Consider the following 24,869-nt stretch of genomic DNA (forward strand, 5'->3'; position numbering starts at 1 on the left):
CCGGGTTAATGGGCGTGTGTATAACCCCACTCCCAAAGGTAAAACGCCCAGAAACGCTGAAGATCGTAACAAGTCGAGGCGCATCGCGGGGGCTGCTGTAGCCAAATAAAATGTACCATCGTCAACCACGACCACTCTGTCAAGAGTGAACGACTAAGGAGGAGGAGGAGGATATTCGGACAGAGTCTAGAGTGAAAATTAGCAATAAGTAAAGAGAGGTTCTCGGAACCTGAATTTCAATAGACAACTTTCAATCAGTCGCAATTATTATATTCAACCATTAGGAGTTATTTTAACACATTTCAATTGGTGATGTTAATAAAAATTCTGATACGTTTGAAACTCACGATTGTAGATTTATTGTTATGTAATGACATCCTATATGAATAGTGTATATAAGTGGGTGTAACTTGATAACAACCATTGCATCAATTCATATAAACATCATGGTTGATCGATTTTGCTATACGCGTACCTAGTATTGATGTAGAGCACATCAGGCATTGCTAATAATAGCTTTATTAGTTACTCCATTAGTGGTAATGAAATATACTTACCTTTGATAAGCCATTAATATATTGCTATTAGTAACGTTAATATGATAAGATGTATACTGGAAATGTATTGGAGTGATATATTGGAGTATATTGCCTTCTTTATATAAGTGCCTAAGGGTCAAAATAGTTGTACACTTATAATTAATTTTATACTTTTAAAATATACGTTTGACTATAACCCTTACGAACATAACTATTCTTTTCAAAGCATTTATCCCTTACTAAACTAGACCAGCTAGAATGATATCTCTAAATGCTTCTTATTCTATACAATATACTCCGACAAACGGCATCTCATTGGCCGGCCCAGCCGTTCCTTCGTTTGCTCGGCTCCTAGTTTTAAACATATAAAAAAAAGATTTTTAAAATTGGAATCGTATATCCAATTTACTGGTTGCTCTTTCTAAGGAGTAAACTTTCACCCCCTATAATATAAATTCCAAGGGATGGATTTTTTCTGAATCCTACAACTAATATTTTAACACTTAATTTGCTAACCTAAATACCAATTTTCTCCCACAATTCAAAAACATTAAAACGTTATATATAGGAGTCTATTAAGGTCTTTTTAAATAAATGGGCTATCGAACGCAAATAATACTATACTTTGAAATTTAAATTGGTAGTTCTGGAGACAAATTTAAATTCAAAATTCAAATTCTAAATGCATTTATTTCAAGTAAGTAAGTGAGGTAATTAATAAGCACTATTGAAACGTCAAGTCAGTCTGTTTGTAGTGACTCTACCACAAGTTCGGAAGGCAGATTCCACTGAGAAGAGCCGTCAAGAAACTCAGCAGATTGCTCTTTTCCAACATCATTTTAAAGTTTAACAATCTTTAGAATTTTTCTGTTTTATGAGAGATGAGAGCGGAGTGGCCTGCTTCCAAGCAGCCTTGTCGTTAAGGAATTCATCAATCGTGTAGTAACCACGATTTGTTAAATGTGTTTTAATATATTGTTTAAACTTAGGTAAAGGTAGATCTAATATTATCTTCGGTTTCATGTTATAAAAGCATAATCCAAAAGACAAAAGAATAATCCAAAGCTTTATTAATTGTATAAATAAAATTAGAATTAAAAGTGGCAGTGTTGGTATTGATGAACATACCGAAATCAGACAATGCTAGAGAGTTTAATTTCCAGCGCAAGGACGAACGAGTCGTACCTAATTAGCTTCGAATTACAGAAAATCTTGTGCTCGGATTTAAGCAGGATTCAAAGCGAATGCCAAAGAGGATACTAACACGAACGGTATTTTCATTGGCTTCCTAACTTAGTTACGTCTGCATTGTTACCTAACTTGTAGTTAATAATTGATCTCACTACAATGAATGTTCTAGGTATTATAGCTATTTGTCAATCAATAACAAGTAAACTAATTATAACAAACAGTTTATTTATCGGGGCCGTGTTTAACATGACATTGAAGTCTTATTGTCTGAAAATATGTGTTGTCATACCTCCGAAGCATGCCAACGGGGTAAGGTCTCGATTATTTTTTATTCCTGGCTAGTCAGTAATCGTAAGCCCACCAACCCGCATTAGAGCAGCGTGTCGGGTCTATGCTGTGAAACCCTGTCTCCTATATAAAAGAGGACCGTTTTCCCAGCAGTACAGCAGCAGTGTCAATAATAGGATGAGGATGAAGTCTTAACTCCCTGCCAAATAGATTTCGTGTCGTTAAACTTAACACATTATCGTCTTACAATACGTGTTTCAGCCTTTTTTAATTGCATTCAAAAATATGTTAGGATTTTGAAGACATAAAACCAGAATAACAAAAAATATATGCTCAATAATGACCCATTAAAAAACCATCTCACCATGTTATAAGATACCTACGCAGGACGTATTCGTGTGGCAAACATTCAGACAACATTCGCAAATTGGATTGCCAATGCCTCGAGGATCGACGAGTCATAATTGGCTTGGAATTACGAGCAATCTTGCGCTCGAGTTTATGCCACCATGGGAAACGAACTAAATAATTATGACATTCATACTTCTAAATTAAAACAATAAAAGATGTTACACGATATTTTACCACCATGTCTAAACTAATATTTGTTAATACGTAAATTGAGGTTAAATGCAGTGTAAGTTAAGACTTAAATCTAATAAAGAACAAGACTTTACAAAGAACGTATTGAATAAAAATTATTACTTGGCGACTTCATAAACAATTTTGTAAACAAATCAATAACAATAATTTTGATTTTTATGCGTTTTCTGTATTAAGTGTTAATATCTTTTTAATAAGAGACTGCAAATAATGAAATATTTATTTAATAAATAACAACTTTTCACCAAAATAATTAAGGATAATATATGTGCTATAATATATGATAATATATCTTTAAAAATGTAACGGCACAGATTTTTTTAATAAAATTAAACGAGGTTGTCTTTTGCACCACTTTTATTGATCTATAGCATCTGTTCTCCGTATATCCGTACTATAATATTATAAAAAAAGTGTGTTTATTTTTTTGTTCGGCCTTCCTTCTCGTCCTAAGCAACCAATCAACTTGATTTTTGGCATTAGCATATAGTTACTTTAAAGGACGTAGAGTAACATGGACTACTAACATAGACTGCTTTTATACCAAGAAAACAAACGGTTCCCACAGGAACAAGAACGGACGCAAAACGCGGGCAACAACTAGTCATATTTTTAATAAACGGAAACGTTTTAAGAGACACTTCAAAAGATCTTATTGTAAAAACAAAAAATGATTATTAAAATTAATGAGATTCACATCAATCCACTTCGGATACAAGTTTTGCTTCCGATATAGAAGATTTTCTGGTGGCTTTGGCGCTACTCCCGACCATTAGGGTGTTGGCGAAGAGCCAAGCGGCCGAGGTGCGAGTATATTTGTACGCTTAACATTCAAGGAAGTGTGGAGTCTTGGAATAGAAGCACATGGAATGACGAACAGGTCCAAATAAATAAACCGGGGATTTGCGCACCAAAAGAGACTAAATCGAATTTAATGAGCCATTTAGATGGTAATAAATTAAATTTTGTAAGAACTTTACACAGTAATAAGATGCCTTGGCAAAGATAATAATGCATACATCCGGTTTACATAATCATTTAACTGTAGTGAATATATAACTACTTTCTTGTCAGCAAATTCTACTAATGCTAAACCTTCAAAAAACGATTAAAGGTAACTAAGCCAGTGGCGTGGACTTCTACCTTGAATGCATAACGCACTACCAAAAATATCTTATAACCCTAATTAGAAAGGAATATTTTAATTCTTTAAATCTTTTTAAAACCCTGTGCCACTGTAGGTCTATCCATATATTTTACGGTCAAGATTTCAATAGAATTTTAGGTATTTTAAACGTAATTTTAATTTGTAGTTCACAATGTCGCCTAGGTGGGTAAAAAATTAGATAGCGTCGACAAAGCCATAATCCGGAACACTGAAGGATGATCCGGATGCTTACGCACGCAAGCCACGCAAAAGTGTAAATGAGTTCATACAAATTGTATGTTTTCCGAGTCCATGACGGCTTTGACCTTGAGGTGGTTAGATAAATCGTAAAGTACTAACTGTGGTGTCTAGTACTAATCAATATTAATATTATTAAACTAAATATTGAATCCTTGTACTCGAAAAGTCAAGCATTAAATTAAGCATTAAAAATATTTGGGTATGTACAGATTCAAACTTTTAATGCTTTATTGATCTTAAATCAAAATCACAAAGTAAGACTCCCGCATCGGCAAAAAAGGGTTATTTGGTTTTCAGTGACGAAATGCTCAGTCCAAACCCCCACGCCCATCATGTCAGCTTTAGAGCAGTGCAGAAGTTCTTAATTATTTTCTGATAAAAGTGAGTAGACCTGTACACTTAAGAGGCCGACTGTTGAGGATGATAACGAGGATTTATGCTAAGATGTACCAACATGAACAGTTTCGCAAAGCGATATTGACCGACAAAGACGAGGGCATTGTTCACTCGTCTTGCATCACGTACAAGTTCGCTAGTTGCAATGTTTGTTAATTATGTTCTAAGAGATTGTATCAATTACATTTTAAGGTTTCCGTAGATAAAGTCAAATGGAAGTATTGCCATTTGTTATAAAAGGAACTTGGATGCTTCACAGAGGCAATCTTCACCTCGATACCCTGTTATTATTATTCCATTTCATTCAAAGAAAAAAAACTTAAGAGTTTACTCTACAATTTGAGAAAAACGTATCAGACATTTTTGTACGCACATCTCTGTGCCTTTCGCACCCGGAGGCCCTTGTCACAGTAAATATATTAAAGCATTATGGAAGCTAAGAACAAACGTTAACAGCTCACTCGCCGCTGCGTGCCAGATGACGAGGCCCTCAATCTAGTACCCCAGACTAAAATCCTGCAATAATAGCTTTGGGGCCTCGTCGGTGCCTGCATCGATGTGAGTGTGGCATTTCGAACGTTTGTTCGTAAATTCAATACTGCTTTAATGTATTTACTGGTCCCTTGTCCATATTGAACGCCATTATAACTAAATTTAAGATGCGGTTTAAGAAATTTATTGTTTTCATAAGAAGAGTATTCACTTAAATGAAAACTTAAAAGTATACAAAAATATGAGGGTAGTATGGTACCATTGTAACAAAAACCCACTAACGCTAGGCATATCTACGTCATGAAGTGGATATTACATAGATGTAGAGTGACAAGATGTGCCTCAGTTAGTAGATAGGAGAAATAGTTATTATTTTTCATTTAGTAGGTGGGCCTTTAATAGTTTTTTGAAATTGTAGAAACTTTTACTTTCTTTTATACACTTAGGGAGTTTATTGTATAATTGGGCACTTTCAAATGTTATATTTTTTTTACCGTAGTTAGTTCTTGGTGGGCGTAGTATTATATTATTTGCACTTCTTAACTGTCTCAATTGCGGGAATTTATTTTTAATAGTAAAAGTTGTATTTGTGTGTATGTCTTTTGTTAAAATTTTTCGAATTAAAATGCATGTGTAATATTTGTATGTACTTGAAATATTCATCAATTTTGTTTCTTGATATAGTTTTACTGTTGGTGTAAGAAAATCATATTTAAATAATATTATTACTAATTTATTTTGAGCTGTTTGTAAAAGTTTTATATTGGTGTTGGCTGCTGAGCCCCAGATTTGGATAAGGTAGTCGATATGTGGCTTAACTAGTGAGTTGTATATTATGTATCGGACTTTATGTGGTAGGCAACGTACTATGCTTCGCAAGGCTCCAGTAAGAGTAATTATTTTCTATTTAATTTTTCTTATGTGTGGTTTCCATGTAAGTTTGCTGTCTAAGATGAGACCCAAGTATTCTTCACAGTCTGATCTAGTGATTGTAGTATTATTTATTTTTAAGGGTTCAAAATTGTTAATTTTTTTGTTCTTTGCTGCAAAAATTACGTAATGAGTTTTACTTATATTGATGTTTACTAAGTTACATTGAAACCAGACATTAAGTAAGTTAAGGTCATTTTGTGCGTCTTGAACTCTATTTTATTACCATAATAAAATAAAGTGGTATCATCGGCATATAGTGATAATTCACCTTTAAGTCCTATTTTACTTATATTATTAATATAAATCAAGAAAAGTATAGATCCAAGAATCGAGCCCTGAGGAACTCCGTAAGTTATCGATTTATGACAGCTTTGGTATTCCCCGATCTTCACTACCTGGGAGCGATCAGTTAAGTACGATTCAAAAATTTTATGAGCATTGTCAGTGATACCTATGTCCTTTAATTTGTTTAAGAGTATTTGATGGCTGACTGTATCGAATGCCTTTTTTAAGTCTATAAATATGCCAAGTGCAATTTTTTTGTCATCTATGTTATTTTTTATTCTGGTGACTAAGTCTACAGTTGCAGAGAGGGTGTTAGATTTGGGTCTAAATCCGTATTGTTTAGGGTACAAAAAATCTATTGAGTTCAAGTACGTTTCTAGTCGATTATAGATTACTTTCTCAAAGATCTTCGAAAGAACCGGAAGCACGGAAATGGGTCGATGATGTAAAGTCGTAATTATTTACAATACCTATTTGTTTTTTTGCAGTAATAATAATTTACGGACTAAGCAGATCGAGATAGCTCACCGCGTTGTAAGTCGCAAACATTCTATGCATCGGCGACCCTACAGACGAAAGCAGCATTGCTATGCTGTGGTCCGTCACGATGACTTCTGTCAAGAAGCTCTACCACTCCTGATTCTAGAAGCATTGTTAAGATCCCAGGCACTGTGTATATCTTGTACACAGAAAAAATTAGAAAACACAACGTTGGTTTCCTTCACTACGCTTCTGGTTAGACTTCAAGCAAGTGTTATGGAATTGCTGAAAACAAACTGCACTAGTAGGGTCGATAAACTTCCAACGTGAACCACTATGTCGAAATGGCGATGAAGAACGCAAAGTTATTATATCGCATATTTTCGGTTTTGAGTAAGCCTACGCTTACCATACGTTTATTTATTTTGTTTATATACATAAAAGAAAGAAGCATTACGTGTTTAAGAATGAAATATGCTTTCAAACAATAAAGTACGATAAACATGACGAAATTAATTGCATAAAATTTATTTCATGACACAACGCATGCAACATTAAATTAGAGGTTTACATGTGAAATTTATGGTGATATTAATGTCATAAAACTAATGTTATGCCTTTTTATATATTTATTCAACATTTACTTAGAGTAATGCATAAACTCTTAAATAGACCGAAACTACAATGTTTCCTACTATGACGACATAATTGCTTGAAGACTGATAAGAAGGCATATGATAATAATTTTGGTCGTGGCAAAGCACAATCATAACGCGATTGCCTGAGGGATACAGATCGCGTGTCGGTTCCTAAATTATAGTTACTTAAATTAGTTATAGATTTCGCGATTGTTACCGATTGTTCTGATTCTGGTATTTCGCAATACAAACTCGAATTAAGATAGGTCTTCAGTTACGTGTTTCATCATCATCGGATCAACCGACTGACGTCCACTGCTGGACATCCCGCGGCTGCCCACGACTCGCATGATGTCATCTGCCCATCTGGTTGGGGGTCGACCAACGCTGCTCTTACCGGTGCGGAATTGCCACTCTAACACCTTGGAACCTCAACGCCCATCGGTTCTCCGAACTATGCCCCGCCTATTGCCACTTAAGCTTCGCGACTCCTTGAGCTATGTTGGTAACTCTAGTTCTTCTAAGGATCTCCTCATTTCTGATCACGTATAGATACTCTTAACATGGCTCTTTCCATCGCCCACTGAGTGACTCTGAGCCTTCTTATGAGGCCCATACCCAGTGGCGTGCATAGAGGGTATGCACAGGGTATGCAGATGATATAAAATGAAGAAAATCTCCAGTACGAGTTATTATAAACATAAGGGTACGCTTTTTACAACTCTTAAAATGCTTATTTTTTAAGTTTTTTATAACTCGTACTGAAGTTTTTTTTCATTTTATATAAACTGCCCGCTTAGTGCATACCCTGTATGCACGCCACTGCCCATACTGTCAGTAACGTTGCTAGTATAAAATGTAATACGCTTGATCGGTGCGTGTATAGTAAAAGTTGACACAAAACGTCTTACACACAGCGTGTGGCACACATGCGAGTATACTGTGTCACAAGAGCAACCCACACGGACGTCATTAGTGGGACATGAAACAAGCACAGTGGACTTGTTTAACAATCGAATCCTATACTAGAGAGTACCCCTATGACTACATACTCTACCTACACGCTTTGTTCGACAACTCAGCGTCAACGGAACTATCCGAAATTTGCCGGTTACATTTAATTATTTATCTAATAGTTGAACAAGACCACGTTTCGCTGTTGCTCTGTCTGATGAGAATGAGATAAGGAGAATGTCAAGTACATTCTCCTCATCTCATCAACACTCTCTTTTATATATAGCAAATTAAAAACATAAAGTTCAGCGAACAGTAACCAAAGGAAGCTGAATATATTAATAAACTTAAATAGGGCCTTACAAAAAAACGTGTAAAGATTGCATAACGTCGGAATGGTTATGCAATCTTTTGCCACACTACAACTTTAAAAGGTTTTTGAACCTTTTTAATATCAGAGCGTGAAATCACTCTGCATAATTATCTATTTCGACTCAATGCCACGTTTATTTGCAGAGCCCTTAAAGTTTACTAGGAACCGCATACTTAAAAGACTACAGCCGTCTAACTATGTCTTGAACCTATTATTTTTATCGTCGTAGAAGCCACCTAACCTAACCTATACATTTTTTTATCGTGGAGAAATCCTCGCGGAGGTACCGCGGCACGGGGAGGCGCATATAACTTAGACCAACGGACCTACAAAAAGAAGTGTGTTTCATCTTTGTACAGTTCGGGCAAAAGTTTGCATTCAACCGCTTTAACTCCTTTGTTAGGGATACTTAGGAATGTGAGCATTTGTACCTATTCTTCTCCCTTTAAAACTCCCCAACTGACTAGGGTCACTGGAAGAAAGAGATTTCTTATGAGTTTCTTTGTCCACATATTTTCTTGTTTATTACATCTCTTATTAAAGTACAAAATAAACAAAACATCTTTTGCATTTTGATAAAAATATTAGTAGATTAGTTATAAATGGCATAAGTCAAAAATGCTTTCCTTAATACAACTTTCTTATAACCGGTCATGGTAGGTAGATGTTTCATCGTAAACGTAATGAAAATTTTAATAAGGCTTCGCAAAAAAATCATCGCCTTTTGCTTAATATTGACATCTGTTGCTCGGTATAAAGGTCGGGCTAATTTTCACGACTGCCGCAAGAAACTTAATAAAGCCAAGTTTTAACCTGGATCCTAGGTACTTTCGTTTGAATAAGAATATTAAAATAAAAATATAATATACGTCCGGGGTTTGCTTCGAGCGATAAAGCGGTGAGCCTAAATTCGTACGACCAGACCGAAATATGTACGATTTTCAAGCAAATAAAGTAATTCGATTCTATTCTAATGAGATGGTATGTAGTAGTGGCACAGAGTACGCTCCTGGCCATTTTCTGTTATTTCTTTTGTCGCCTCGACAACTGAGTTTTGAGCTACCGCCACCGCACTGCACAATGTATATTTTGAAATTACTTCACTCTCCAGAATGATACACTAACATATATTTTTGTTAATTACGCTAACAATCAGACCGAGCTAGATGGGGCACACAACTCTAACTTTTCATACTTATTCTCTTAATTTAATCAATCAAAATATCACTTTGCTTTAACGGTGAAGGAAAACATCATGAACTGCGTGCCTGAGAATTAGTTCTCCATAATGTTTTACAAAGAATTGTGAAGTCAATCCGCACTTGGCCAGCGTGGTGGACTACGGCCTACACCCTTCTCATTTTGAGAGGATGTTGATGTGACCTGTCTCCTGTAGTGGGCCAGTAATTGATTGTTTACTGCGCATATTTCGCACTGATTTTAAACGAATATAGTTCCCGGATACTTTTAATGGCATAAATGCCTACCAAGCCTACTTGAAATATAAATTTTCAGATGTTTTAGATTTCAATTTACAGAGCGCAAGCTTTCAGACTACATCCGGACTTCATCCAGATCGATGCTATTGGCGCCCACGATAAGTAATAAACAAACAATCAAATAAACACACTTACCTATTCATTCATTTTTTATTGATAAGAATAGTGCGATAGCCTAAAATCCATGGACCAATATATAAATTTGAAATAGCTTATAACTGGTTTATGCCGAAAACATACTGTCGAAGTTGAGCATCGCTTAAAATCTGGCGTGTTGGCGTGGTATAGTAAAAAGGTCGCGCTACTTTCCACATCTGTCGCGAGATACCCGGTACACAGTCGACAGTAAAAACTTGTACCGGCGTTCGATGTCGCACTATTCTCACGCACCGATTGAGATCACGTTTTGAGTTGCCAACTCAATATTGTTGGCACCTAAGCCAAAATAAAAATTGAGTCTTTTATAACTTTAATTTTTTTATTCCTTTCGTCTTCGCTGCTGTGGATGTGAAGGATCTTATTATGTCAATGCTTCACTAGGAAGCATATATAGCACAAATATTATGCAGCAGTTTTATTTGAAAAAGAGATGTTCCGGGTTGAGTTTCCTATTGGACTATATTATAAAAACATTGCTTTCTAGAAACTAAGTAGTAATCGTACTCTAAAATAACGTACACTAAGTTGCAAGTTGAAGTTAAGAATATTTGTTCTTTCGTTTGACTAATAAGTAGAACGTATTGTAAATTGAAAGGACTCAGTTACTAAACCAATAACTTCGGTAACACCAGTATCCAGTTAGCTTACAATTTTAATACTAAATTGATGCCTGTAGGTATCTAAACAATTTGCTGGCCTCTGTAACTTTAACTTAACTTTTTTATTGCTCTTTTTACTACAAAAGTGAGAGTGCACCAAGACTTTGCTAACAATTAACAAAAAAGACATTTATTAAAGGCTTACCACTTTTAAAATGTATTTTTTTAGAGCCTCTACCACCGGTATAGAAGGCAGATTGTACCGAGAAGAAGCTGGCAAAAGTAGTTTCTTATTTTCAACATCAACAATCAAATCACTCAATCATCATTTTAACATAATAATAAAATTGTATCTATTTCAAACTCGTTTAAGTGTTATGATAGTAAATAATAATCGGAATCGGAAGTCAACTATTAGGTATTCCTCGCAATTATAAAAACGAGATCAAAATGTATTTAATAAATATTAAAAGTGCCGCTTTCCACCATGTGTTCCAAAACCAGTCCCGACCACAACCGCTCACTGCATTATCATTTACCACCACAAAACCTGTTTAATCATAAACACTATTTAGGTATGTATAGGCACATTCTCTTTTTATTTGTCGGAGCTACAGTGCCGGTAGTGAGGTTCTAACATGAAACTACATCGTTGCCTAATCAACCGATAGCCGAACAATTTTTGGACATAAGTATTTATTTTGTACAGATGAGGATAAGATGAAGTCTTGTACCGCTTAATTTCAGCTTCCTACGACTCGCTTAGTGTCGTAAGGGGCTCAACCATGCGCTTTTTAGTGCAGACTCACTAATTCAGCACCAGCAGAACCTTAGATTCCCATCATCCATCGGCCCTCCGACCTATGTGCCGCTAATCATTTCAGCTTTGCACCATGTCTAGTACTTCCTCGGATCTAATCATTCTTATTTTTATTATGTTCAGATACTCCGAACATAATTTTCTTATTTGCCCGCTGAGCGACAAAGAGCCTCCTTACGAAAGTTTTTTTTTATAGTATTAATCGATGGACCATGCATCCAAGCTTATGGTGATTAAAAGCCTTTATACAGAGCAACATTTGCTAGGAACAGGTCCTGCAACGTGCCGCCCTGTGTACATCAATCTTAGGCATAGGTGTTAAGCTTCATGTGCCTGCAATTGCTATGCTTCCATTTTAGTTAATCAATCTGAATATTTTATATCTTAGTAGTCTTTATCAGCATAGGACATACCCAGTTTTGTTTTTTAATAGAACGGTAGGTAACTTAGGAAGGTGGCGGGACTCATAACAGGGCATAGCTCCTTAAACAGACATCTTTCCGTTGTAGGTGTCACCGACAGCCCTTTTTGCAGAGCATGCATGGAGGCAGATAAAACACCTACGCACGTGATGCTTGAGTGCACGGGCCTGACAGAGCAACACGAGATTTACCTGGGATCACCAGCCACTATCCCAGAAGTCCTCAGCAACCTGGGCGGTATGCTGGGATTCTGGAATGAGCCTGGATGGCTGGAGTAGCGAGCAACAACGGGAAATTTCTACGTACAACAAGCGAAGCGCTTACGTGCGGAAACTGCCCAGAGAGAAGAAGAAGAAGAATAGAACGGTATCAATAAGTTGCCTATTTTTTTATATTCCAATATTTTAACTACCCTATGATTAGAGCTGTTAAGAAAACAATTGAAAAATCTAATGTAACAGCCGCCTTTTTATACGAATCATAATAATATGGTGATTATATTATGCCTTTATCATTACAAAATAGACAAATCTCGCGTTACAAAATGTAAATTTAAATATTTATAACCCAGTATGTAATGAACGGCCTTGTTTCTTAAATATATTACAATAGTAAAGCGAGGTCGACTTACAACTATGACCGTAACTATAGCGTATATACCTAAAGCTTCAAGTAAAAACATAAAAATTATCTATGATTTGGGGCGAATTAGAGTAGAGTTGTAGTTTATGAAACTAACCTAGAATGGAAACATTATTAGGAAACTGCCTACTTTATAATGGTGCCATTCTTCGTATATTAAACCTTCCTACAACCATTTCTAGTGTAGTAGTTATTTCCAAAAAAATATTTATGTTTGAGGGGACTAATATTAAGAGTCATATTTCGAGAAAGAAACCTGCAATGGATGGACAATGCTTGAGTCAATTTGCCCAACCGATGACAAAGTATAAGATACATTTATGCTGGAAGAAGAAAGAAAGACAATAGTCTTGAGACAACTTGTGGTTCTACTCAATCATTGAAGTCAGTTTATTAAATTAAATAGGTAGATGATGATATAATTGTTCTGGTTTAGTCACAAGTGAAAAAATAGACTGGTAATATCATTCAATTATTTTACAGTACCTTGTACCTTATCGTTTTATTGTTTTTGTATTTTTGTAAATCTTTCTCTGTGGTTTACAAATGTATTCATTCATTCATACTTTTAAGTGAAATAGCCTTCATATTTTAAATCATTACATGTACGTACGCATTAGATTTAAAGGGATTACAGCGTTTTGTAATTTGCATAAATTTCACGAATTAGTTACGTTAGACCCGCGCTGGACACATTTTGAATGGAAAAGTATTTGGTAGCTTTCATAACCAAGGACGGTGTGATGTTTTCCCATTTTCAAAGTCGCTTTCTGTTTGCATGTGGAATTCATAATGTAAACAAGTTCGTCGATAAAACATTTAGTCCACGAATAATTGCGCTCTACCGTAATGCTTTATACATAATATACATCGTGTTATGATACACCACGGATATTATATTGTCATCGTATTTTATAACAAGCTGTAATGTGTATGCAACACCAAAAAAGAAACATGTGGTAGCGTAAACATTAAAATGAAAAGACATCAACGAGCAACGCTACGGAATCGCATGCAAAAATGGCGAATTTTTACTGAAAAAATTATTAGCCAAATATTCGAAGGTACCTGATACTACCTACTTTAGATATCAACAAATCATAGGCAATTTTTACCAAGTCAAAGTTTTTATTAGTATTTAGGTATACCTATTTGGGAAATTATTAAAGCGCTAACTGACAACAGCTTTGTAACGTATGAATTTATTTACGTCGTACTAGCTGTTTTTATCCGTGTTTATTACAGTTCTTTGCAAGTCCCGTGGGAACTGGGATAAAAGTGGTCCATATCTGTCCTTTCAACCAACTCTATGCTCTAAGTGACCAAAAATGTTTTTTGGTCACTTAGAGCATAAAGGAAACCAGTAAGACACTCCGCTGTACTTGATACTCTATCTTTTTGTATAAAGATCGTAGGTACCAACACATGTATCTTATGCCTTTCACCGAATCCACATGTGTTCACTTGACCGACAAAACAAACCAAACAAGCGTTTCTATTTAATGCCAATCGCTCCATAAATGGCAAAACATTTATGCCCTATTGTTATTGTCTCTACCTAAACAGCTTTGTTTTTGTGTAGGCACTCAAGTGAAACAGAAGCGAAGAGGTTTAAAGCCACTCTCATACCGATATTATATGGTGTAGTTAGTTGTTCATGGACCAAATATTTATTGCGACGTTATGCTACATTTATTTGAAAGGCCCTATTTGTCTCAAAACTACCTCAATATAGGTTGAACCATATTGGTTAATTAGGTACGTCCAATTATGAAATATCATCAATGATTTTGTCTTTAACGAAATAGAAATTGAAGTACCTACATTATGCATGCGCGAATGTCTCCAAAAGTCAACTCCAGGCTGGACAAGTAAAATCGTGGAAATTTAGTTACTTTATTATCTCAGGCTTAATAACTATAGATACTTTAGTAGCTGTAGTTGGATTTATGTCTCACCTGAGAGGTATAGGTTGAAAAGGGAACCGATGCACTGGCGGATGCGGTGAGACGATCGGCGCAGGCGGCGGCACGGGTACGGCCACCGGCACCGGCACGGGCACCGCCAAGGGCGGCGGCAGCGTGCTATAAGGCGGCGGCGGTACGCTTTCCAGCAGGTCGGGCGCACGCGGTGCGCGCACCCGCCGGACCCGCCGCCGCCGCGCCGGCTCCTCAGTCTGGCACTCCGCACTCGCTACACTCCTCTCTCTCTCCGTCTGCACCGCACTGTTCACGATGGGACCGGGCGCATCTTGCACCTGCACTATGTTCACATTACACACATCCGACCGACTCGGCTCGCCCGGAACTCGCACCGAGACCGAGTCCGACTTGCGCAGCGGAGCGGGCGCCGGCACTGGCAGCCGCATCTCGTGGTGGGGAATGTTCGCGCGGTACGACGCGCGCGCATGACGACCGCCGCTGGGCGACTGGAGCGCGCGCGCCTCGTCCCCCGCCGGCACGAGGTACACGGCGAGAGCTCCATCGGTGCGCGATCGCGCGAGGGGCGGCGAGCGGCAGTCGTAGGGCTGCCACAGCAGGCAGGAGAGCGCCTCGGCCGCGGAGCGTGGCGCGCTCATCTCGCCACCGCGCTCCGCTGGCGCGCCACCGCTGCCGTCCGCCAGTTCCGCAGCCCGCCACCGCTTCTACCTGGACAATTAATGATCATCATCATTTTTTGGGCCTACAAGGTCCTTGAGAACAATCTCATCTGCACGACTAGCACGGGCAGGAGGCATTTGTCTCCCAAAGGAAAAGACAAAATTTTATTAAAACAACAACAACTTTATCAACTCTTCAATCATTGGCGCACGTTTGAAAATAATATTCATATAATATAAGTTGATAAACTTCTCCTATACCTTGTTGCCACGCATTGGCAGGACACGTAAATTTTACCCCTCGTCAGGGGATATCATCGGTGGATATAATTATTCTCATACCGCTAGCCGTGCTGGTGCTAAACTATGATGCAGTGTAAGATGTTTGTAAAGCCTATTAGCTGTATGCATGTTATATTAAACCCATACCCCAATCGATTTCTGCGCGGCAGCGTGCCTAACGTGCGGTAACTAGCCACGGCCGAAGCATCCAACAAGAGAAGAAATTCGGAAACATTTAATTACTAAATTGGGATAGACCTCCTACTTTTAAGACCATTGCGACCACTAGGGAGGTCGTCAAATTATTCCAGATTATTATTTATTATTATACCTCTCATAAAGGAAATACATTTTTACCTAAAATCAACTACAGTATAGAGTTGTTGGGTTAACGGTAGGTACTATTTAAATACTATTCAGTTCACAAATGAATGAAAAGGTCCTGCAACTCAGAAGTTTGAAATCGGTATATAGTTCGAGAAAACTCCTTAGAAGAGTTTTGGATAGAAGCAGGCGTTACTTTGCGGAAATCCATGATATATTATGAAAATTAAGTTTAGTCGCTATACTCCTTTTCGCGGAGCATAGCAAATTAAGCTTAATTTTCGTAATCCTTAGGAGAGCACAAAACCGAAACTGCCAAATTCGATGTTAAAACTGGAAAAGACATATTTTAACTCGTTGTGTCATGACGGTTATTAATATTTTTCTTAAAAAGCTTTAAATAAGGTTTAAGGCAAGTTTTATTGTTGATTGGAGACGTGATATTTAAACGTCTCTACAATACTCTATAGACTAGTTGGGGCTTTCTACTCGATACAAGTAGAACTTAAGTAAGCATAGCTAAAATTATTCAGAGTCTTACAAATTTCTAAATCCATTAGAAGTACCTATCTATTTTAAGAAACACAAATGGCTACGTTACTTACATATTCTTTAAATTCTAAAGTAATTAGGGATGTTCTCAGCACTGAAGAGCGGAAGTGCATTGTTTGTATACAGTTAGTTAAGACTTCGAAGACAGATTACTCTCGTTATATAATCACCAGTACTCTACAACTTTGAATACACCAACGTCCGGTGTTTTACAAAGTTTCACTTTACATTAAGTACAGTAAGCCGGTGAAGCTATAATCATTGCAAATATTGTTTTTACGACACTGCACGTGTGCCTTTTATAACGGTTCAATAAACCTTCCCTCTGCAATTTACACTAATACGAAATAGGTGTATATTACATGTAGTGTTCCTGTGTGAGATAATGGGATTATTTTCCTGTACTCTACACTTACTTGTAACTGCGAATCATTTTATGTACTCACTCTTTATAAAGTGCGTAATTATATTTATTGACAATGCATTATGCACGTTATATATTGCTATAATATACGTGATCAAACTAATACCTATTTTCATAATAAAGTTATTTGGCCACATCTCGAATCATTGATTAACTTTTTGGATAAAACTTACGAAAATAATTAATTGGAAAATCCTATCTCGGCGGACAGACCTTATCTAAGCTTTTAGTATTAATATCGCCTCAATGCCGACTTAATTCAAATTAAAGCTTCAAGCTGTGTGATGCGAGTTATTTTTATGTTACATATAGATGACGGCCGATTGGCACAGTCGGCAGCGACCCTGCTTTTGAGTCCTAGGCTATGGTTTCGATTCCCACAACAGGAAAATATTTGTGTGATGAACATGAATGTTTTTCAGTGTCTGGGTGTAAATATATATTAAATATATATTATAAGTATTTATGTATATCATAAAAATATTCATCAGCTATCTTCATACCCATACTAAAGCTACGCTTTCTTTGGAGCTATTGGTGTACTGTCAGAGTATCTATATATACTCCGACAATACAAACACCAAAGTAAAAGTTTTCAATCGTGTCTACTGGTGGCTAAATGTTTTCAATCGTGTCTACTGGTGGCCAAACATGCAATCAATAAAATATTTCAACAAACGACTGAGGTGTGGGCTGTTAATTCATCTGTTCTGTTCTTGCTCTTGGAGCCCTGACGGGGAACCACTTCCGCCTCGCCTCACTTAATTCCCTATAAAAAATTACTGCAAATATACCTTAATAAGGCCTAATACCAGCACTACATATTAGTCTATAGCGTTGGGTAGGCAACGGTGACCCAAGTCAGTAAATGTATGGGTGCCCGCCTTTGGAAGTTCGAAAGATAATTTATTTGGCTCCTAACGAAGAATAAATAAAACAAACAAATCACTTTGTTGAAACTGCATCTAGATTATTAAATCTATGAATTTCTTACATATCAAATCAATGAAAGATTTTTTTTTTATTGATCATACTTCTGACTAAAATATATATTGAAAGCTTACATAAGGAAAAAAATATCTACAGCATAGGACAAAGTTATCCCTTACGCTAGGCTTACAAAGAAAAAAACTACATGAAATGTCTTTATATCATGTGCTGTTTCAAGTGTCAGAAGCGTTGGCAAAGCGTAGTCCACTCTTAAAACCATTGCGTAGGTTTTTCAGTTCTTCTTTGCCAAGTTGTGGCAGGTCGTATTTTTGGTGGCCGAGATATTCAAGCTTTCTTTTATTTTACTAAATGTACAACTTCTGGTTTTTTCTTTTCCTTATTAAGAGTCACGGCGTCAAAGATAAAAGTTACTTAATGATCGCCGGTATTTGAAATCAGATGGAATTTTAAGAAGCAGAAGAAGATATTTACGTTATTAAAAATCTTTTTGTATTCATCAAGTATTAAGCTTCTTTGAACTTTCATAATCCGCGCAAGAAAAGACGACCGTCAACAAAAGGCTAGTTAAACAAATCTTGCCTTCTTACGTGTTACTTTGTGGTTTGATTCGGTTGAGTACTTTCCTTCATTACACAACTCGGTATCCGCTCGACTTAATTCTCATACTGTTCCGGACTCCGGCTTATCTTTTGTTCAGCACTTGTCTTGAAGATTACTTTCTTGGTGTTTTATTCGCATCACGACGAAAAGATTTTATGATCCCTTTTACTTTGCATGTGTATAAATATTTTGTTACGTAATTATAAAGTATAACGCCTGTTATGATTTCTCTTTCTTTATTTATACCTACCCTTTAGAAGCGCTTAAACAAATGAACAAGTACTGTGTTTGTCTAGATTTAGAATTGCAAGTCGAATTCCATATAATTACATAAGGATACGTGAAGCAAAAACTCTGTTCCCTTTTTACGGCGGACGAAGAATATGATTTTTAATTATACATTAAACATACATTAAATCAATAAATACCACGTTTTTGACACACTCACGCACATGGCAAAATAACAGCCTTGACGAAATCTGTCAATGAAGAAGAAAATTGATAGCGGGTGGGCGACCACTAGTATAATGAAATCGTAGACTTTCCGTGTCTGTACATTAAAGATATTTACAAAAAAAAACTGGGAGACGTTAGAAGTAAGCAATAGGACGTATAAAAGTAATATTTGCGTTTGTTGGTCGGTTGTTTGTGTCTGTTTATCTGTTTGTCTGTTGGTTTTTGCGCACATTACGCAAAACTACTAAACGGATTTTAATGCAAATTAATACATTTATAGCTGATACTCTGGATTCAAATATAGGATTATTTTTTTATTAATATTCTTCTCATCGACGAATGCACCAAGTTGGAATTTTATAAAACCAAGTTTTTTTTTCCATTACACGTTAGCCTTTGACTGCAATCTCACCTGCTGGTAATTGATGATGCAGGCTAAGATGGTAACGGTATAACGGTAAACCCCGGTGTTAGGGGTTGTGCAATTATATTAAACCCCTAATCGGTTACTACCGGGCATCGTACCGGAACGTTTAATCGCTTACCGTCACTTCTTTGTTGATTACTAGCAACGGCCGAAACCTCCCACCAGACAAAATATAAAACCTTATCAAGTCACACTTTATTATTAAATAAGTAGCTATAGAAGTTGGGTACCAAGGTTTTATACAAGCGTTCTAAAGAACAGAGATTTATCCTACGGAACTTAATATAAAGCAGGAAGGCGCTTATATAAGAATGTGCTTAAGCTTTAGTTGGCGCAGAAACTTTATGAAATTTTAATATTAGCCTCTTTACTAAAGATTTTTAAAAACGTTGTTTCTATTCTTTTTGTAATGTAACGATTTTTAGAAACGATATAACATCTTCTTACGTAAGTTATTGCAAAACATATGATTTTATAAGCATGAATGATTATATCATTCATTTATAATGGGAAAGCATGTGAACTATATGTTACATGTCCTGCCAATGGAATCACGTATTTAAATACCGGATTAGTGCCTTACTGTTTACTCTTCTAAAATAGTAAAACATAATATAAATTAAATTAAACATACTACGACAATACACACATCGCCACATAGTTCCAAAGTAAACGTAGCTTGTGTTATGGGTACTGAGATGACTGTTGAATGACTGATGAATATTTTAATGAATAATATAAACACCCAGACACGGAAAACATTCATGTTCATCACACAAACATTTTCCAGTTGTGGGAATCGAACCCACGGCCATGGACCCAGAAAGCAGGGTCGCTATCCACTGCGCCAATCATCCTTCAAATACATGATCTTAATTTCTATACCTATTTCTACTATCTACTGATAAAAGTGTACTGCAAAAATCTGATGACTTTACGCAAAGATTAAAAAGAAAAATAGTTTAAAAGTCGTCCTTGCCTTTTCTTGCTTCTCTAGGTATGCAGACGACAGCACTGTTACGCAGAGATATATGTTCATTCCCCGAGCTTGTGGAGATGAGATTCTTAAGCATGGAGATCCTTGAGGCGGATTAATTTGGATCTTAAACGGGGTGTCCGACCAAATTGAATGCCAACAAAATGCAGGCCTTTTTTATTTAACGCTAAACGTAATCTACGTTTCCTTTGTCTCTTACAAAAGTAAGTACATTTATTTCCAAATACTAACAGTTTTTTTATTGTTAAGTTTTGCAAACTTATACGATCATTTGTAGGTATTCAATTGAAATAGTTTAATACCTCATGAATAAACTAGTGTCCTACAAGGGACCTTAAAATCTATCATAATTTTAAATACCGGACTAAACCAGTCGTGATTTTGCGAAAGTCTATAATGTTATGGGTAAACTTAGTACGTACGAAAACGTATTTTGATAGATGTTTGTAATGTTGCGTATAAATAATAAAAATGTTATTTTTTTTTTAATTAAAAAAGGTAAGAAGGTTATTATATAGTGTATATTTCCTCTAATATTTATAGCCTATAATAATATTTATACCTATAATTTTTATAGTGTTTTTACCTACACTTGGAGGAAATATCAAGTTTATAAATTTAAAATGCATATAAAAATTTTCGGATTTGAACCTGCGACTCTCTGGCAATCGCGGCCTGAGCGCTTTGAGCAGACAAATAAATGGCATATAGCGCACGGCACAGACAATTTTTTTATAAAATAAATTTGATCTTAAACGATATGCCAGATCAAAATTAATGGCACCAAAATGCAGCTGTGTTTGCTCAAATCAACCTATCAAATTGAATCCCACTCGAATGCAGGCGTTTTTATTTATTGCTAATCGTAGGCCGTTTCCGCTGACGTCATTTTTCCGAAGTAGGTTCTTGGGAGATACTAAATCTGTATATTCGTATTATATCTGTAGACTGTACACCGATAGAAAGAAAGGCATGTGCAGTGCACCAATGCGTACTTGATCAGTGTGGTGGACTACGGCCTTACTGAAACCTTCTCATTATGAGTGAAGTTAGAGTGTGCGCTGTAGTAGCCCAGTAATTTGATTATAATGATGATTATGATGATAGACAGAGAGAAGACTGCATTTGCCGTAAATGTATAAGGTTTTATGATATTTCACTCTTACAAAATTTTACTCTTTAGTTATGTAGCATTAGTATACATATCATTAGTATATTTATATTTTATTAAGTAAGCTATTGCCATAGTTTTTACTGACAGAAGTCAGATACAGCCCTAACACTACATCATACATGCAAAAGTACTCCTGTCACTTTATTAGGTAGGTACTATCCATGTGCCGGTCTTATATTTTCAATAGGGTTGTCATAAGTAAACACTTGTAGGAATGTATTGAATTAGTTTGTTTGGAAAAATAAATATTCTTCTATTGATTTAATTTTCTCATAGAGTGATTCCTTATGAAATATACTTATGCACCCTTCAATAGTATTTCGTAATTCCGTTACACATTGTATAATATACCGAAAATAGAAGACTGAATTTATCTCAATGTAAAAGGTTCAATCATTTTAATTTTTACTGTTTAGTTATATGAGATGTGGCAGACCGGTACGTGTTTTTTCGTAATACTTTTAAAGATGATTAGTAGCGCGTAGGACATAAAGCTGTTTGTGAAACGCAAGATACAAAATACACTTTCTCCAAGGCCGCGGCGCCAGCGTCTCCCACTAGTGTAGGGATACCATACCTCCTTGAACACCTGGACATTTAGGACAATTAGACACAAAGATATGAGAAAAAGCCCTCATCGCTCGGCTTATTCCCCTACAAAGTGCAGTTTATAAATTAATGCTTAAAATGTTTTTAACTAATATCTTACATTTATCGGTTCTTCTATCTATCTATTTTTATATTTTTGTATTCATTATATTATATTTTTTTTCCGATTTCCCATTGTAAGTATTTATTGTATTTCAAATCTTTTAAAGAAAAAATTGTCTTATTCCAAATAGGCTTTCAGATAAGCCCAACTTTGACGTAGTATATTTATTTACTTCTAAGTACAGTCATCCTCATAGGATAAACACGTTAACTACTGAACCAACGATACACTCAACGTTAAAGTACTACGAGAAAAGTACCATAAAAACCTATTAAAATTATTTTTTGCTTCGCCTTAAAACTTTTTTTTCCAATAATACATACCTTTATTGCCATAAACTCTCACTCTTTTTAACATTTTATTGAAAACTTAATACTAAAAGTATGATTCTGATTGCGATTAAGAAGCTCACAAATTTAATCTTGCAGGGTCACCAAACATAATGAAGGAAAAATGTTTCAAACCAGTACGTAATCTTTTATAATTTATAGGATTTTTAATAACAGAAGACTATTAAATGTGATTATGTATAGGCAAAACCTCTCTTTGAGGAAGTCCTATAGTCTAGCAGTGAACTGTTGTAGGCTAGGAATAACTAATAAAAATTAAATGTCAACTAAGAACTATGGTTACCCTATACTAGTGGTCGCGTTACAAACAACACGGATACTGTTATATCACGCATATTGCGGTAGGCTCCGCGGATATGTATAACTTTCATTCAAATCGATTTGTTTGTCTCAATCGAAATGTCGTCTTGCGACTTTCACGTAAACAAAGGTCGACCTGTCTCTACAATTTCGGTTTTTATGCTTTAATTGTTTAAAATAGAAATTTTAATCTGCATAATATTATTTGGTTGACCTTTACAGATGACGCTGGAAGAAACGAATTTCTTAAAGTTGTAAACTGGTTTCAGATTCGCCACGATCTCACTTGTTATCTTGTGATGTAACGCGCTACCTGAAAGTGGTTAGTAGCTGAGAATGGCTAGTATAACTATATCCACATACATTTAATTAAAGTAAAAGGCAAAATATTTACGATTTCTAACGAAGCTAAGGTTAGTTTTCGGTCGAATTTACTTCAGACGCTTTCAACCCGACGATCTCTTGTTTTTACAATGTTACGAAAAAAAAGGTAATCTAATACAATCACTACGTTGTTTATTGCTCCGTCCATCTGTAAGGCGGACTGCTCTGAGACTGCTCCATGTACAAAATTGAAACTATAAAATCTCAATATTGCTGCAAGTTAAACGCAGTAAAAAGCTATAAAGAAACCTAGTTTTCTTCTTGGCACAAACACACACAACAAAAAATTTTAAAAATTTTTAAAACATTTGGTTTGGTACAGCTGAAGACTTCATAAAATTACTTTTAGAAAATTGCATTTTTGATTTAATTTTGGAATAAATAACGAATATTTTAAAATAGGACATAAGTCTGTTTCCTATTTTTAATTCAAAGAGAAATTTCACCGAACTGATGCTTCCTGCCTTTCTGAACTACAATTTGTTGTAGTGGTAACTAGGTAACTGGAATCCATAATATTTACCTACTCACAAAGCTTTGAAGACAGAGGCTCTGATTTCTAGGTCCATCGCTTTGTCGTCGAAATACCTCCAATCAGAAGGACTCAGTACATTCATCCTTTTCATTAACGTAGAAAGTCTGACTGCTTTCAAAACTGCTATTTTTAGTTAGTTAGACACATTTTATTGCATTACAAGACTGCCCTTGCCCTTGACTGCAATCTCGCCTAATAGGTAGTGATGATGCAGTCTAAGATGGTCTAAGACGGAGCTGGCTGTTAGACGTATGACAGTTATATTAAGCCCGTTACTAGCCACAGCCGAACCCTCCCACACTAAACCAAAGAAAATTCAGACAGAATTTTATAAACCTATTTCCACTGCGCCAGGAAGACCGAATTCACAAACAGAATCGATTTATTATATGTTTAAGTTTAAGGTTACCTTCAGGCAGGTATCCGCTTCGAAAAAGTATCAAAGTCCTGTAGTCACAAAGGACAATAAGGTTATGAATTCATCATATCAATTAACGGCCCACTGCAGAGCACGGGTCTCCTCCCACATTGAGAAGGGTTTAGCCGTATTTGACCACGCTGACTTGATGGACTCCACACGCCTTTGAGAACATTATGGAACTCTCAGTAATGCCGGATTCCTCACAATGTTTTCCTTCAACGTTGGAGCAAATGATATTTTAATTGTTTAAAACTCACATAACTTGGAAAAGTTAGAGGTGCGTTCGAATTCTGTCACCTGAAACTGTATCCAAAGTGCTAGCCACTAGGCTATCACCGCTTCATCTCTCAACATTATCATCTACCATCAGGACCAACTAATTTTTTTGTATGGATAGTGCAATTTAAGAAGAGGGATTAACTTGTGATTACATCTTTATATAGTGTTAAAGGGTCACGAACAATTAAATGGCAGGAGTTTAAATCCCTACCAAAGACCTCCATTTCAAACGTAGTACTGTTTTAAGAATCTACGCAGTAAAAAAGTAACGCTAAGCAACGATAACTTAATAGAACAGTTTATGGTGAGTCTGTCAGCGTTCTTAGACGTAAAAGTACTACTAAATACATCAAAGAGGCAAACAGCATGCTAAATCGATCG

General features: G+C 36.1%; 1 protein-coding gene across 1 annotated transcript in view; it reads right to left on the minus strand.

Annotated features, from left to right (window-relative positions):
• Nucleotides 1-15,299, minus strand: part of LOC120629462 — a 160,089-nt gene extending 144,790 nt beyond the window's left edge. The window contains exon 1 of the mRNA XM_039898403.1: nt 14,680-15,299. Within this exon, the coding sequence (XP_039754337.1) occupies nt 14,680-15,299 (620 nt within the window). The remainder of the gene's footprint in view (nt 1-14,679) is intronic.
• Between the last annotated feature and the right edge of the window lie 9,570 nt (nt 15,300-24,869).

Source organism: Pararge aegeria, chromosome 14, assembly GCF_905163445.1.
Source record: "Pararge aegeria chromosome 14, ilParAegt1.1, whole genome shotgun sequence".
NCBI classification, from domain to species: domain Eukaryota; kingdom Metazoa; phylum Arthropoda; class Insecta; order Lepidoptera; family Nymphalidae; genus Pararge; species Pararge aegeria.